The sequence below is a fragment of the Rhamphochromis longiceps genome, linkage group LG2 (assembly GCF_057381845.1).
Source record: "Rhamphochromis longiceps isolate RC_006_pf linkage group LG2, R_longiceps_female_GT1.1, whole genome shotgun sequence".
Taxonomy (NCBI): Eukaryota; Metazoa; Chordata; class Actinopteri; order Cichliformes; family Cichlidae; genus Rhamphochromis; species Rhamphochromis longiceps.
This window is the reverse complement of record NC_140558.1, coordinates 40,011,777-40,028,575: the sequence shown is the minus strand read 5'-3', so window position 1 is coordinate 40,028,575 and position 16,799 is coordinate 40,011,777. Positions and strand designations below refer to the sequence as shown.

At 42.8% G+C, this 16,799-nt stretch overlaps 1 protein-coding gene across 8 annotated transcripts in view; it reads right to left on the bottom strand.

Moving 5' to 3' along the window:
• Positions 1 to 386: 386 nt before the first annotated feature.
• pcdh19 (protocadherin 19) overlaps positions 387 to 16,799 on the bottom strand; it is a 55,628-nt gene continuing 39,215 nt past the window's right edge. For all 8 annotated transcript variants that reach the window (XM_085428817.1, XM_085428845.1, XM_085428838.1 and 5 more), the window contains exon 5: positions 387 to 3,105. In XM_085428817.1, the coding sequence (XP_085284943.1) occupies positions 2,546 to 3,105 (560 nt within the window). In that variant the 3' untranslated portion in view covers positions 387 to 2,545. The remainder of the gene's footprint in view (positions 3,106 to 16,799) is intronic.

The following is a 16,799-nucleotide window of genomic DNA, read 5'->3' as shown; positions in this document are numbered from 1 at the left end:
CTGCTGCCAGTGCAGTGAATGTATACCTGGATAGAAAAACACACAATGGAACACTATCAGTCACGGCCTGGCCTCAGAGCCTAGACCTCAACATTATTGAAGCGGTATGGTGTAATCTTGACACAGAAGGAAACAAAAGAAAAAACTAATCCCAAAGACGACCTAAAGAAGTAATGAGAAAGCTCAGCAAAATAAAAAAGGGGAAGTGGCTCAATCCTTTTGCACAGTACTATACTTATTTAGGCAGCACTGTGATGGATAAAGTTCAGCTGAGAACTTCTTTCAGTACACAAAGACACAATGGTTGTTAAGAAGCAGTGGATTCAAATTTCAGTTCAACCCGAAATTTCACCGGTGTCGAGTAAAAACAAGAAAACAAAGCAGAGAACATTTAATAGTTTAATTATAAGCTGCTGTATACATTCAGTGATTATTCCGATTTTCATGTTGCCAGAAGCCATGGGTGAGACCAGCAAAACATTCAGCTACAGAGATCTAGTTTGTTGTATGCAATTTGTCCATTTTCATTCATATTTTTCCACATTGTACATAGTTTACTGCAAAGCAACATAAAACCACATTGCTGATGTGCAACACGGTTCTTCCAAGACCTTAGTTCCCTCTCGCATGATTCCACCCAGTCTGTTGTGTGGTGCTCATAGTAAGGGAGAGCCCTGCTTATGCCACTGTGGTCTCAACCTTAGCTTTGAGATCAGGAGAACACAGATGGTACAGGGTGACAGCAGTGCTGAGTAAAGCTAATCTGCACATCACAATGCCCTCATCTGAAGTTGGAAAAGTCTTTTTTTCCCCACGTGATTGGGCCATATAGGAAAGCCAACCTATTACACAGATAAAATAGGTGGAACCTCGTTGCAGCCTGGAGAACACTGGAAGCTGTTCTTCCTCCTTTGATACTGAGATGAAGCAACATCCTGCAATCATTAAGGTTGTGTTTGCATCTTTTTTGGTTTCTTTTGCTATCTCACTCTAAGCTCATTGAACTGACACACTAATGTTGGTGCTGAAATCGCTTTTTTTTTTTGTCGTTGTTGTTTTATGTAATTTTTTTTGTCTTTTTACATTTTCTGGTAGCCCACACAGAAACTGGATGGCACAAGAACTGACCAATAAGAAACTCTTTACAACAAGGTAGACTGCAAGTCAACAGTTGCCAGGGATCACACAGTAAACAAAAAAAAAATCCAAGTTTTGAACATAAACAACAAAAAAAAAAACCCCAAAACAAATCCGGTTCAATATAAAAGCAAAAGACAAATGAACGAAAAGCAAGTTAATTTCAAGTATAACTTACTGATAAAATAACTACACAGCATTAAATATTCTCATTATACATTTTAAATTATTTATAAAATATATTTTGGCATATATGTTTTTTTTTATTTTTGTGTTTGTGTAACAAACGCTACTGTAGCTTCAGTTGAACACCAATGTTTATTCATTTTTTTTCTCTTGAAACAAAACATTAAAGGGATTGTCACATAACAACAGGTTATTAAAAATGATAATAGTAAACCCTATACAGAGTTTCACATAGCAAGACATGAGTGACGATCCCTTCTATCCTAGCCCCATAGTCAAAAGTCAAAAAAAGTACAAGACCAAAGCACAAAGTTCTAATTTGTGCTCCACTGGCTACAATCAAGGTTGGGCACAGGAGATTTCAAAAGCAGAAAGTCTTTTTTTTGTTTCATACAACGCAATTTGATCACAAGTATCTGTCTGTCCCCACCTCCTGCAGTCAGAGCGGCTTGGCAGACAACGAGAGTTCAATCAGCTCCATCCGTGATAAAATATAAATACTGTAAGGACCTCACAGTCTGATGACACGAGGATGTCCTCAGGGACATGCAGAGAAAGTTTCTCTTATTTGTCAGGGACAGGAAGACATGAGACCGGGAGGCCTCACCTTCCTTCTCCTGAATGCACTGCAAACTTCTGAAGGAGTAAATTGATGATATTTTTGGATGAATCCTGTGTGTATTTGTTTTTGTTTATTACAGTGACAGAACTCTATACAAAGGAACAAAGAGCGATTTTGGCAGCTAAAACAGACTGCAAAACCAAAGAAGGCAAATATCAGTTCGTGATACAAAAGTAGTTCAAAAGGCATAACTGTACGTATGAACTGGCACCTCAGGTGTCCAAACATGTAAAGTCCTGCTTTGGGTCGAGGGCTGGAGAGCTCCACTGGCCGTGTCCATGCAGTCGGCAGTAACCTGCCTGTCCACTCATCGCAGGCTGATAGAAAGAAATCTGAACAAAAAGCAAACAAGGAAAAAGTACTGCGACTACAACGAAGCCACATCCACTACCTGGGCCTGAGCACACAACTAGCTGCAGCATACGTCAGTTTATCTTCAGCCCAGGCTGGTTTTTCAATTTTGTATACTGCAAATGGGTGTGTCTCTCTACTGCCACAGCCAGATTTTCTTCTGTGTATACACAGCTATTGCGGGGTATATATATGTGAGTTTACACTGGATGTGTGTATACATGTTGGTGTGTGTCACAGAGAAGCTTGCTAAAGCACAATGTCCTTCAGGCGCTTGCTGCTGGGGGATTCCTTGTCTCGGCCGTCGTGGAGAAGCGTGTTGATCTCCCTTACAGCCGGCTCACTGTCCTTCCCCTCCGGCTGCCGCAGCAGGCTGTGGTTGGCGATTCGCTCTGCGTCACGGCATTTAAGCGTGTTGTAGGCAGATGACGGCTTGCACATTGGGCTCTTCAGGTGCACAGGGGAAGTGATGGGACTGGCCGCCTCCCGCCCATTGCCAGCTTCACGAACAGCCCCTCCATTGGCCTTGGGGCTACACACCTGAGACTCCTGAGTCCGCTTTCCCTTTATGTCTCCTCGTTCCACATCTTCAGACCCATCCTTACCAAAGGTGGCAAAAGTCCTCTTTGTTGTGCCATCCTCATAGTGTGGCACGTCCACCGTGGTGGCCTCGATAGACAAAGCGATGACGTTGCGAGCGTGCTCGGGTGACTTGGCGCGTGCTGGGACTGTAACGCGAGGCATCCAGCAGCGGTCAGAGTGGCCTAGGATCCGACACTCATCCTGGCAGTGAAAGCCCTCACTGGGATCTGTGGGGAAATAAAGAGACAACCTAATTGTTATATTTGTTCTTAAAGTTAATTGATTTTCGTCTTTATTCTGATAATCCCCTCACGATTTAAGTATGTCAGAATTGACTTGAAAAACACATGAAAACTCAGTTAAGCATTACTAAATGATTTTTTTGCAATCTACATGAGCGCAATATTGCACTCCCTTTAACACTACTCCATGATAACTAGGGCTGGATGTTAGGGGCACGTCTAATATGCCAATTAAATTATGAATTGTTAAATCAAAAGTCCATTTGCAGCTGTTGTATAATTGAGTTTTCTGTAGCAACATTAGATGAAAGGCAGGTTTAAACATTGCAATCAGATATCTCACAAAGACACCAGACGAGTTGCGGTGCCGCTGCACGGTTCATATCTCTCTCCCTCTTTGTTTCTGTCATCTGGCGCCGGGTTATAAATATGTAATGATGTTTAACGCTGAAGTGAAAAAAAGATTTGTCTGAGTCTGTATAACTGCGTCTTCTGCATTTTGTTGTGTTGAGGGAAAAACATTTAAGAACATTTCTGCATCATTATAACAACAAAAGGAGCCGAAGTCTCTCAAACTCAAATGCTTTAATTCTTGTTTGTTCTTTAACAGTCCAAAGAGCAGTACTCAGAAATCTCATGTACACATAATTTTGTTTGTCCTCTGTCAATTTCATTTAGAAAATGTTCACGGTGTCACATTTCTAGCTTTAGCAGCAGAACGTTGATATTTTTTGGAAAATTTCAAACAAAACTCATTTTTCCTAAACCTCGATATGAAACCGAACCCCCCACCTGCTTCTTAGGAAGAAACCTGCCACACACATGCACAGTGACATATTTCTTTTCTCCCCTACTGCTTGTTTTACTCTAAGCAAGAGCCATCCTACTTTTCAGAGGCCCAAGGTGACAAGAAGGGATCGTGAGAGGGATTGCGATCGACCCAAATGCATACACTTACATCTGGCAATCGCAGCTTGACAGATCACCTAATTAAAATCACTAATGATCTGTTTTTCTCTCTTCTTTTCTGTACTCATGAGAGGCACCTCTGCTAAGGCCCCGGGGATCGATATCTAAAGACTGGAGACAGGCTTTTCAGGAGCAGATATGCCAGAGTTGTCTCTCATAAAGTATAATCTGATGAGACTGACAGATATGACCGGTTACCATGTCATGGAATAACTGAATGAGTATGTTAGGGATATCACGAGCTGTCTTAAAATTGTGAAGGAATCATCGCCTATGGGCACCGAAATCGCAAGCCATGAGTTACCAATGTCCATATGACAGAAGAGGATTTCTCTCATCATGTCTGTCTAATTGTGCACAGGCTGACATGCACTGACATGACATTCTCTCTCAAATGAATGTGGATGAAGAAATCCCGTTGTCTTTGAAGCATCTGAACTATACTTCACAGTAACAATTTAAGTACACACAATTTAATAATATGTAAAATGCATTTTTGAATTATTATCACCCAATACTATCCAAATTATACGTAACAGGCATAACGAGGCTGCTTTATTTAATTACCATACATTTAAGCTCATTTGATGAGGCCAAGAAGCAATAATGTGTGAAAACTGAATATTTCCCACTAGTTATAGTCCTGCATCTATGGAAATGACAATGAATGCTGATTGGTCCACGAAACTGCAATGGCAGCAATCAGGGAGACAAAAGGCATTGAGTTGGGGGTTTTGTTTAAACATTTCCAATCAGGATGTAATAATGCAATCACAACAGAAAGTAATTTTTTCCAGGTACCAAGAACATAATAGAGGATGATGAATAGAAAAATAAATAAACATAAAAAAGCACAATTTCAAAGCCTTTTTAACCCCGCGTAACTGCTTTACCTGTAACGGCACTTTAAAACGCATTTTTTTTAAATATAAACTCGAAGAGGCAATGTAAAGATAATTGTTCACATGAGCATTTAGTGCTCTTATTGAAAACTTTTGTTTTACATTCATTCAAAAGTTGAGCTCTATATTTAGCAATCTGAAATCTCACCAAAATTCTTGTTTGGCATGTTTGACAAAGTAGATCTTTTGCTGCACTGATTAAAAATTTACAAGCATCTCGGTAATGAATTCAATTTCCTCTAAACACTTTGGCTTATTTCTATAGCCTAAAGCACTTTCTAAGGCGTGAAAAGCCTTGAGGCACAAAGAAACATACACAAGTTGTATGCTCTCTACTGCGCCGTGCGTGCAAATGCAGTGAATGCCATTTCTCTCCTTTCCTTTAGGGGTCTATGAGCGAACAACTGGGTTGTAAATGACATTGTTATGAAAGCCAAGTGCTATTAACACTCACACATCCTGCCTTTCCTTGCAGCTTCATAAAACGCAGATGTTGCTCTAAAAGGCCCCAAAAACTGGAGGAGACAAAATTTAAATGAAAAAAGTGACAGGCCATCGACCTTTAACAAAACGTAATCTCCTCCCATTAAAAGATAAGAGAAAAACAAGCTTGTGTAAGGCAGGAGATGAATTAAAGGCTTTTACAGCACTGCTTAGATTTAGAAGTCAACAAGTACAGAATAGAAGACAGTAAAGGCCCTCCTGCTGTGCATGTGTATTCAAAGTTATCAGGAAAATAAGCTTGCCAATCAGCTCCAGGAACAGATTTAGAGTACGGAACAGAGAAGGATGTCATTGGGAGCATTTCCGATCCACAAAGTTAATTACGAAGGGAGCTCCACCAGGAGGTACAGGCTGGGCTGCAGATTTTGTGTGTGTGTGTGTCTGATTTGTTCATTTAAAATATTGTGCAATATAATGGTAATAAAGTACAACTCTAATCATGTATCAAGATCACAACACTACTATTATATCAAACATGCTGCACTCTAATGTTGACTCCAAGGTAGTAGAAAGGACTTTATATATAGGATTGAAAATATGAAATTAAAAAAATAAAACGTGCAAAAGCTAAAGTCTCCTGATAGGACTCCATGTTTTTTCTGTTTGTAGTTATAGCACCAATTTGCATCAACACAGGGTGAAAAACCCATGCTTCCTTCCATCTCATCTTGCATCTGTTACCTGCCGGCAGCCGATTCTGTCCTGTCTATTTGACTCAATCAGATGAAGGTGTCTGAACTTCAGCTTACAGCAGACAGATCTTCAGTTTCAGCGAGGGAATCCCACATCCTGACAAGCTCGTTGCTCAGTTTACCCTTGTGCACTGCGTATAATGATCCCTTCATGTTATGCAGCTGCAGGTGCTATTTGTTTGTTGCTAATGTAGCAAGAAAAGAAGAAAGACTAAAGACTAAAAAGACTAAAATCCACTGACACAAAAGGGAAGGGATGCGTTCCCTGAGCTTTCGCCAGCTATTCTGCGTCCTGTTTGCCTGACTCGGAAAACGCAAACGCTTATCCCTCCAAAAGTAGCGCACACAGCCTGAAGGTAGAAAATGATGATGTAATCCTGTAAAATCAGCGTAAGCAGCGGCAAAACAGAGAATACCAGTTTGGAGGGGCAGAGACAGGGTTGAGTAGATATGAACCAGATTCAGGTGACAAAATCATAATTCTGTATGTCTTAGTTTGACTACCACAAGACAACTGGGAACTGCAGTATGACACGATGCAGTCAGTTTGGTTTTACAGGATGATAAACCCTAAAAAGAATTATGAACAGCAGTGCAGGAACAGCAGTACGGTATGATAAATCATCTTACTAAGAGTGCCACTTGTGGCTTAAACTACTTTTGTTTGTACTTCCTCTATATGTGACATTTTTGATGCAGAAGAAACAATGCATTTCAACTGATGGTCTTATGAAAACAGATGCTACTCAACAGACATCCAGACAGCATCACAGCTTCCTGTGATGGAACTGTTATGAAAGGAAATAATGTAGACTAATTTAAACCTCGCTATGCTTTACTTATGGCCTCCACAGACTTTACCAGTTCCCTTTGATTTCTTTTGCTTGTTTTTCTGTTGTTACCTTATTGTCTTTGATATTAATCCCCATTAAATATTCAGTAACAACGCTACCAAATAGTCTGAAAAGATCAAACAGCACACAACAACACTGCCATTATGCTACGTGCCCCTTTTCATTGGTTGGGAGTACAGGTGTAAAATCCAAAAATCGACTCATAAGTTATAAACACGATCGAAGGCCTAAGGAGTCAAAATTTCTTGTCGTGTGTGTGTGTTTTCATTTAAAGCTTTTCATTTGCAGCTAAAATGTCCACTTTTCTGGTCTCATCTTGGTATGCCACAGTATCTTTAACAATGAGAGGGCTGTTTTCTAATTGCTACTCCATATTAATTTTCCATCCTGGCAGTCACATGGCAAAGCATGATTAAATCTAAATTGTTACTACAGAGTCTTGATGGAGCCTGTAATGCAAAAGCTGATGAAAGCGTCACAAGGGAGAGAAAAAATACTGCACGAACAGAAAAGACGGTGCCTGTCTGTGGTTGGTTAGAGTTCAAAATATGCTCAAGAACTAACAGGTTTGGTCCTCTCCGATCCTAACACAACAAATAGAGCTTAACATCTAGTCTGTCCTAACTACAGCAAAGGACAGTTCTACGGCCAGCTGAGGCTGAGGCTTGGCCAAGCAGCCTCCTACACTACTCACAAGGGAGAGTCCAAGCACTGCTGTCATCCCAGCCAGCCAATTCAGTCTGTGGGCCATAAATCAGCCTTGAGGCTTGGCTCCTGCGGGAGCAGCAAGATGGAGTGTGATGGTCTTGTTTTTACAAACAGTAGAGGGGCACCCTTACTGCGCCACGTAAGCCATCATTCTCTGCACAGCATCGAGTCCTCTCCTTCTCCCTACAGCATCTGGTTCAGTCACATCAAGCTATCCCCCCCACCCCCCGAAACGTCTAATTCATCCCTCACAGCTCCCTGCACAAGGCCATCCTTTATGCGTCCCCTCCTTTTGTCTTGCTCTTTCATCTAATCAGTTCTACTGTCTCATATACGTTGATGTAATTAAATGAATCCTTCACCCAAAAACCTTCTCTAATTTCTGCCTATCTGTTCAGAATTCCTTCAGTTCTGCCGGTCAAATATTAATTGTCAAGAAAATTAGACACACTGTGTGGCCTTGTTAGTACTGTCTTATGACTGTTAAAGCCGGGGGTTCATAGGGCCGTCGTTCTATTTCTGAGCATTAGTAGCAGTCAATTTATCAAGAACACATTCACTGCCTAATACATCCCGCGCTGCACTGAGTGTCTGACAGCTTGTCACTACTACCAGGCCTACTTATGTCTTTCCGAAAACCTGATGTAAGATGGCAAGTTAACTTCATTTTGAGCCAGTCTTACGCTTTCTGTTCTTTGGAAATGCTTGTCAATAATTGTTCTAAATGCTAGCAACAGTACGTGCCAAATTCTGCAAATTTTTACTTCCACTGTATGCTCGCTTCCCTTGCTGCTGGCCCATCCAGCAACGCTAGAGCTTTCTATAATGGGTCTGGGTATAAAGAATGAATTTCCAAAGTGGTGTTGACAAACAATGCACTTGCCTCTAAATTGGTACAAACGGCATCTGTTTAACAGCTGTGTAACAGCAGCGGGATGAAAAAAGTGATCGCTATGCTGTTTTATAAATCACTATGTCATCGCAGAGCAGTGTTTTGTTCAAAAGCAGGACCACTAGCCAATGGACTGCTTGATGTAGTGGAAACGATGTGAACTGGTTGTCATTATGACATACGTGGGTGGGCTGGTTTCCATGCCCTGGCAACACATGCTGTCTTGCTGAGAGAATTGTCTCACCTTATTGTGGCCTACTCCTACCATAGCTGGCTCCTAGAGGTTGCAGTGTCTCAGGAACAGTTTTAAAGGCTCTAAAAGTATTACCCTCGGCTCGGGTCATGACATAAAGAACATTTGAAGGGGCATGATTTACAGTGTTCAGGTCTTGTTTGAACAGACATCAGGGTGTATACCTCACCCCTGACGTCGTTGCCCACCTCTCAATTTTAAATACACTTAGTCATTGAGGGTTAGCAGGAGGGACTATGCGCTTACCTGCTGCTCCTTGGCAGGTAGCTCCATGCCCTCCTGGGTTTTAATTGCACCTTAGAACACATATGCATCAACACTACAATGAGCGGGTGGAGGGAGGTTTGGAGTCTTCTCCCACCCCCATTCTCTGCGGCCTGCTGGAGCGGGAGGGCTAGTAGGAGGAGTTGGCCGTCCGACTGCGGTCTGGGGTGTGGGGCCTCCCTGCTGCTGCGGAGTCGGGGTGGTCTGCCTCTCCCCACCGCAGGGAAAAGGGTAACACCACCTGGGTCTGGGTGCAATTCCCCCCTCCAGGGGCAAGGGTACCTAGACCCGGTTTGTAGAGTACGCTTGGGGAGTGTGATTGTGTGTACAGCGTCTCTTTATGTCTGTCTCCACGTTGGTTGAGTGTGGAGTGAGTGCATATGAGAGCATGAGGGTGGGAATGGATGTTTGTGTCTGTGTGTGCCTGTATGTCTGTGTCTATATGTCAGGTTGGGTATCAGACGCCACCTCTGTGGGGACACCTCAGGCCCTCCAAGGTTTGGAGGCCTATCTCCACCCACCACCACTTCCCCTGCCGGTGGCGGACTCCCTCAGGTGTCGGTGTGTTGGTGGTTCTTTGTGTCTGGGGGTGGGCGTCCGGGTGCACACCGGCTCACTCCTTGGCGGCCGCTTGTCGGGGCCTGGGGCCTGGGGCTCGCTCGGGCCCCTTTGGAGGTGGGGTGCCCCCGGCCTCTCGGCCTAGGGCTCGGTCACTCAGGCGCAGCTGGGGGCCGGCGGAGCTCACGGGCGCGTCACTGCAACTCCCCCTGACTTCTGCTCCGCGGCTGCTGGGCGAGCCCTCATCTGGGACTCTCCTCAGCTCTTACTGGGACAGTGGCGCGGCTGCCCCTCTGTTGGTCTTCCATGGTCTCTTGTGTTCTGGGGGCCTCTGGATGTCTGGAGTTTTGATCTCCTCCATACCCGCTTCACACCCTGGAGGACGGGGCTGTGGCCCCCCCACACTCCCTAGCAGATCATTACATGGAGAAACCTTTGGAATGCAAGCATGCTGATCCACACAGGTATGCACACATGGGTATTCACAGACGCGGACTAAAGCTTTCTTGGCTGCTGCCTCAAAGCACACTGTGCGCTGTCTATCTTGCGTGCTGCACAATATCGTTTATTATTTAGTAAATATTGATATCTATGACTAGCTAGTTTATTGTGATGGTGCTTTGTTTTCTCTATTATTATGTTGCTCTTTGTTGTTTGCTGTCTCCTCTGTTTGTTTTTGTTTGTTTGTTTGTTTGTTTTTTTTTTTTCTCCATACAGGTGACCCAGGAGTTTTTTTTTTTTTTCTCTCTCTTCCCCCCCCTTCTCACCGTCTCTTCTCCCCTTTGGTTTTCTTTCTTTCTCTCCCCCTCTTTCTCTCATTCATTCCCCCTGTCCTATTTATTAAAAAAAAAAAAAAAAAAAAAAATGACAAAGGATGAACTGAAGCTCTGCCATCACGTAATGTCGCATACTGCTGTTTCTGATGTCATTTAAGAAAAAAAAAAAAAAAAAAAAAAAAAAAAAGAACAGACATCAGAATTTATGCCCTGGTTTTCATATAGTACATCAGCCAGTGACCATTTAACTCTCTCCACAGGCACTCTGGACTAGATTTAACCCAGACAGAAGCGCATAAAGAGCTAAGCCCAGTTGTACACAGCTGTACTGTGTTAAAGAGGCAGTAAAAAGGTTCTTAACACAGGCTCCATCACCAGAACAATACACTTACATGTTCACAGAATTCCATAAAAATAAGGCCAGGATCGTGTCTGGCAGAAAAGTACCCCACGCTTCAGCCACAGTGCCAATTCATACAACATGTGATGACACTAAGTGGACACTAAAATTCATATCATTATGATATCCATATCCCACAATTATTCTGTTCAGGTTTTGCTGTTGTAATCAAACCACCATCCTTAGGGCTAATTGGCATTATTGTTAAAGAACTATATAAATAAATAAATAAATACAGCACTTGGACTTTAAAATTCCAGTTGCATTTCAGATACTGAAAAGTTACTGAAAGCAGATTGGATTTTAATTATATATTTCCCTAATTCTGTACAGTGAATAGACGATAAAAAAATCTGTACTGTACACGTGGTTCTTCTTCTGCGAGATAATGATGCCAACCGCAACACTGTCATAGGAAAAAAGAAATCAGCTTAATAACTTTACTGAACTAAATTGGATAATTTTGTGGACATATAACTTTCCTGAGGAAAAAAAACAGAAAAACTAATCAGGGATATAATTTGGTGATGAATTTCATCAGATAAATTTCATCTCTGGATTGGAAGTGTTTTAAATGGATGATTATTTTAAAATATATAATATGCAATTAAAGTCGAAATTAATCTTAAACTTGGGCTCATCTCATTCACATAATTTGATGTATTTCCAATTGAAAAAGCATTTGGTGGCAGGGGGGAGCTCATGCATGAAGGAATCTTTCAAAGGTGCCAGCAACAAAACTGCAGTTTTCCTAATTGGAAAAGCACTGTAAAGCATTTAAAAAGCTTTGCTTTATTATTACCATATTTTTCTATTATCAAGACAAATTGTAAGAATTGTTAGTGTGTACTATTCTCAGTTCTCTTGGATCCCGACTTTCAAAAAGCAGGTAGCATGTTTCAGAATTACAATATTTGCGTTTGGTTTTTTTTAACCTACAAACAAGAAGCAACACAATCCCAATGAGTGATTTAAAGATCTCTTTGTAAAGCGACTGCATCGGCAAGTGTATGCATTTAAATAGAGTGTTTTACCATGACGTGATGCACTTTGCAAAAATCGCACGGTGAATTTTGGCCTTGTAAAGTCTGAGCAGCTAAATTGCCCTTCTTTTTTTTTTTTTTTTTTTTTCCTTCTAAATGACATCAGAAACAGCAGTATGCGACATTACGTGATGGCAGAGCTTCAGTTCATCCTTTGTCATTTTTTTTTTTTTTTTTTTTTTTTAATAAATAGGACAGGGGGAATGAATGAGAGAAAGAGGGGGAGAGAAAGAAAGAAAACCAAAGGGGAGAAGAGACGGTGAGAAGGGGGGGGAAGAGAGAGAAAAAAAAAAAAAACTCCTGGGTCACCTGTATGGAGAAAAAAAAAAAAACAAACAACAAAAAAAACAAACAGAGGAGACAGCAAACAACAAAGAGCAACATAATAATAGAGAAAACAAAGCACCATCACAATAAACTAGCTAGTCATAGATATCAATATTTACTAAATAATAAACGATATTGTGCAGCACGCAAGATAGACAGCGCACAGTGTGCTTTGAGGCAGCAGCCAAGAAAGCTTTAGTCCGCGTCTGTGAATACCCATGTGTGCATACCTGTGTGGATCAGCATGCTTGCATTCCAAAGGTTTCTCCATGTAATGATCTGCTAGGGAGTGTGGGGGGGCCACAGCCCCGTCCTCCAGGGTGTGAAGCGGGTATGGAGGAGATCAAAACTCCAGACATCCAGAGGCCCCCAGAACACAAGAGACCATGGAAGACCAACAGAGGGGCAGCCGCGCCACTGTTCCAGTAAGAGCTGAGGAGAGTCCCAGATGAGGGCTCGCCCAGCAGCCGCGGAGCAGAAGTCAGGGGGAGTTGCAGTGACGCGCCCGTGAGCTCCGCCGGCCCCCAGCTGTGCCTGAGTGACCGAGCCCCAGGCCGAGAGGCCGGGGGCACCCCACCTCCAAAGGGGCCCGAGCGAGCCCCAGGCCCCAGGCCCCGACAAGCGGCCGCCAAGGAGTGAGCCGGTGTGCACCCGGACGCCCACCCCCAGACACAAAGAACCACCAACACACCGACACCTGAGGGAGTCCGCCACCGGCAGGGGAAGTGGTGGTGGGTGGAGATAGGCCTCCAAACCTTGGAGGGCCTGAGGTGTCCCCAGAGAGGTGGCGTCTGATACCCAACCTGACATATAGACACAGACATACAGGCACACACAGATACAAACATCCATTCCCACCCTCATGCTCTCATATGCACTCACTCCACACTCAACCAACGTGGAGACAGACATAAAGAGACGCTGTACACACAATCACACTCCCCAAGCGTACTCTACAAACCGGGTCTAGGTACCCTTGCCCCTGGAGGGGGGAATTGCACCCAGACCCAGGTGGTGTTACCCTTTTCCCTGCGGTGGGGAGAGGCAGACCACCCCGACTCCGCAGCAGCAGGGAGGCCCCACACCCCAGACCGCAGTCGGACGGCCAACTCCTCCTACTAGCCCTCCCGCTCCAGCAGGCCGCAGAGAATGGGGGTGGGAGAAGACTCCAAACCTCCCTCCACCCGCTCATTGTAGTGTTGATGCATATGTGTTCTAAGGTGCAATTAAAACCCAGGAGGTCATGGAGCTACCTGGATTGGAAGTGTTTTAAATGGATGATTATTTTAAAATATATAATATGCAATTAAAGTCGAAATTAATCTTAAACTTGGGCTCATCTCATTCACATAATTTGATGTATTTCCAATTGAAAAAGCATTTGGTGGCAGGGGGGAGCTCATGCATGAAGGAATCTTTCAAAGGTGCCAGCAACAAAACTGCAGTTTTCCTAATTGGAAAAGCACTGTAAAGCATTTAAAAAGCTTTGCTTTATTATTACCATATTTTTCTATTATCAAGACAAATTGTAAGAATTGTTAGTGTGTACTATTCTCAGTTCTCTTGGATCCCGACTTTCAAAAAGCAGGTAGCATGTTTCAGAATTACAATATTTGCGTTTGGTTTTTTTTAACCTACAAACAAGAAGCAACACAATCCCAATGAGTGATTTAAAGATCTCTTTGTAAAGCGACTGCATCGGCAAGTGTATGCATTTAAATAGAGTGTTTTACCATGACGTGATGCACTTTGCAAAAATCGCACGGTGAATTTTGGCCTTGTAAAGTCTGAGCAGCTAAATTGCCCTTCTAATGACGAGCTTCAAATTAACCTGTACTCAGGCGCTGAATGCCCCCAACAACAATATAATACGCCCCTCAAACTCAGCACAGCAGGCTGCCGGCGTCCCTGTTGCAAACTGCCCACTCCACAATGCCAGCCAACCAGACCGCCTGCCTGCCTGCCTCTGTCTGCTTGGCTCGTTTCCCCTACAATGCATCTGCAGAGGACATCTTTAAATACACTGGAACAAATGCAGCATTTCTGTGTTTAAGCTTGACCGAGCTAGCGAGCTAATTTGCTCCTAAACCCTTGAGTCTGGGAGAAGCAAAGGGGCACACTCTTAAATTACATCAATGAATGGGGTTGGAGCATAGATGAAAGCTACTGTACGTGGTGAGTGGGGATGGAGAGAAAAAGAGCCGGAGAGTCGGCTTAAGGATAGAAGCACTATGGACTATTGTTATATTTTGTCCAATCTGTAAGGTAAAAACAGATGTCACTGCGATCTATGGCTGACAATTAAATATTCTTCAAGGAAACCAAAATATAAGTCTAATAAAAAAGTAATGGTTCCACATAAGAGAAAAGATAAAGCGCTAAGGTCAAGGTAATAGCACACTGCAACACAGAAAACATTGCTTTGTGTGCTATGGGGCTTTTAGTGAATAGGAAGTCCAATTCATTGCTTTATTCACAAATATCAAGGATTCTAACTCTATTTTTATTTATTTATTATTCTTATTCTTGGTGCAAACATTTCTCACAGTGAGAAAAGATTACTTTTTCACCTCTTAAGTGTTATTTCTTTTAGCCATCTGAAATGCCCACTATCCTTCAACACTTGTATCCAAACAACTGGGGATGGCACACCGGGCAGAAAACCAATATCTTGGATTTCCTCTCCCTCTGTGAGCTTCTGCTTTGCCTCAAAAGACTGGCCTTCCATAATTAATATAAAGTGAACTTGACTGAATGTGAAGCCACATTATGCTAGCCAGGACTGTTTTATATTCCATTTTATCTTGTCATAGAAGTACCAGCATGACTCCTGCTCTCTCGTGTTCTTGTGTTTTCAAATTTTTCCTTCCTTTAAAAAAAAAAGGAAGAAAGAAAAGAAACACATTTTGCAAAATAGGACAGTATGTGTTATGGGCAGGTTATTAATACAGTAAGAGGAGGTGGGTCACCACGGAGAAAAGCGGGTCACGGCTTGGGAAAAAAAACAAATGAAAAAAATAATTACACAGTTTTCTCCACCTGAATAGTCAACATCACTTAGCAGCAAATAAAAGAAATCAGACAAACACAGCAAGGTCTCCACTGTGTTGAGATGCATTAGATTTCCACCTACTGGGTAGAAGAAACGCACGAAGGAGGCCTTCCAACACTTTCTAATGCTCTTCCATTTCTCTGTCACAAAGGCCAATCTGTTTGGCATCTGGGAGGCATTCTGATCCTCTCCCAGGTTCTCCATTATCCACCGCAGTGAGCTTTGCACCATGATACCACTTAATATAAGACAGTCAGAACCAATGTCTGTAGCATTAGCCACCCACCCAGTGCTACACTGTATAGAGGAGTGACACTGGTGAGGCTACAGCTTGTATCTAAGACACAGATCGAAATGGAGGTGGAAGACTGGCCTGAAGAAAAGAGAAAGAGCTAATAAGCACATCTTTTCTGATTTAAGGAACATGACTATAGCATACATAAGGATGATAGCAGGGGCCTGACACAGTGCTAGTAATTGGATTTCTCAGCCCCTGTGCCCACTCGTGATAACATGAAAAGTCCTTATGTGTGGCAAGAGAGCAAGGTGCAGCAGAGTGGAAGTGACAGGTGTCAAAGATCCAATTCCCCTGCTCCTCTCCATCTTTGAGTTCCTTTTCTCTAGAGACAGCTGAGGAACAACTTGCCCTGTGGTAAAGCCAAACACAAGCTTGACATTCAGTTGCAAATCCAAGGTAGTTAAACCTATGTAAAGTGGAACAGAGGGGGAGGAGGGGGAGGAAGGGTGGTATTAGTGGGGGGTCTCTAAGCACTGTGGGTATAAGAGGTCATGGCCTGATTGCTTGCTTTATTTATTTTCTGATGCTGATGTGAGCTGAATACAGACGAGCACTGGATTTCTAAGATGAGCTGGAGAACACACAAAGGAGCCTGAGACCCCCCGCTGCATCTCGGGGGGTCGTGCAGGATACGGCCGCGGTCCCCTCGCTGTCCTCTCCGTGCATTTGGAACTCATCCTTAACGAGGACTGCACGAGAAGAGGCACATCATTAAAAAAAGCCATTCTGGGACATTCCTGTCCGCCATTAAACGTAACAACCGACCTCCCCTTTAAAGAGGTGGGGTACAGAGTGGTATAAAAACTCAAATTTGGCTGCCAAGATGCAGCGAATTCTCTCTCTCGTTCAATTATACATAAAAGGAACAACATAAAAAAACCTCCTGGAATTTATCACAAGCATTTTTCTTTATATTATAAACCCTATCTCTGAAACTAAGCAGATTAATGTTAACAGTTACTCCAGTATTTACATGTTTCGCGCTAACCTGATTTTACATAATATACTAATGTGAAATGATAATTAGGTTAATGCCCAGAAAGATATGTGGTAGCCTTAAGCAAATATCTTATTAGCGGCATAATACAAAAATAGAGGGCCTTTGTGAATATTCTTTTTTTAATGCTGATAAATTTACTTAATTTGATTATCCACCACCGCCAGATACACCACAACGGAGAAACACC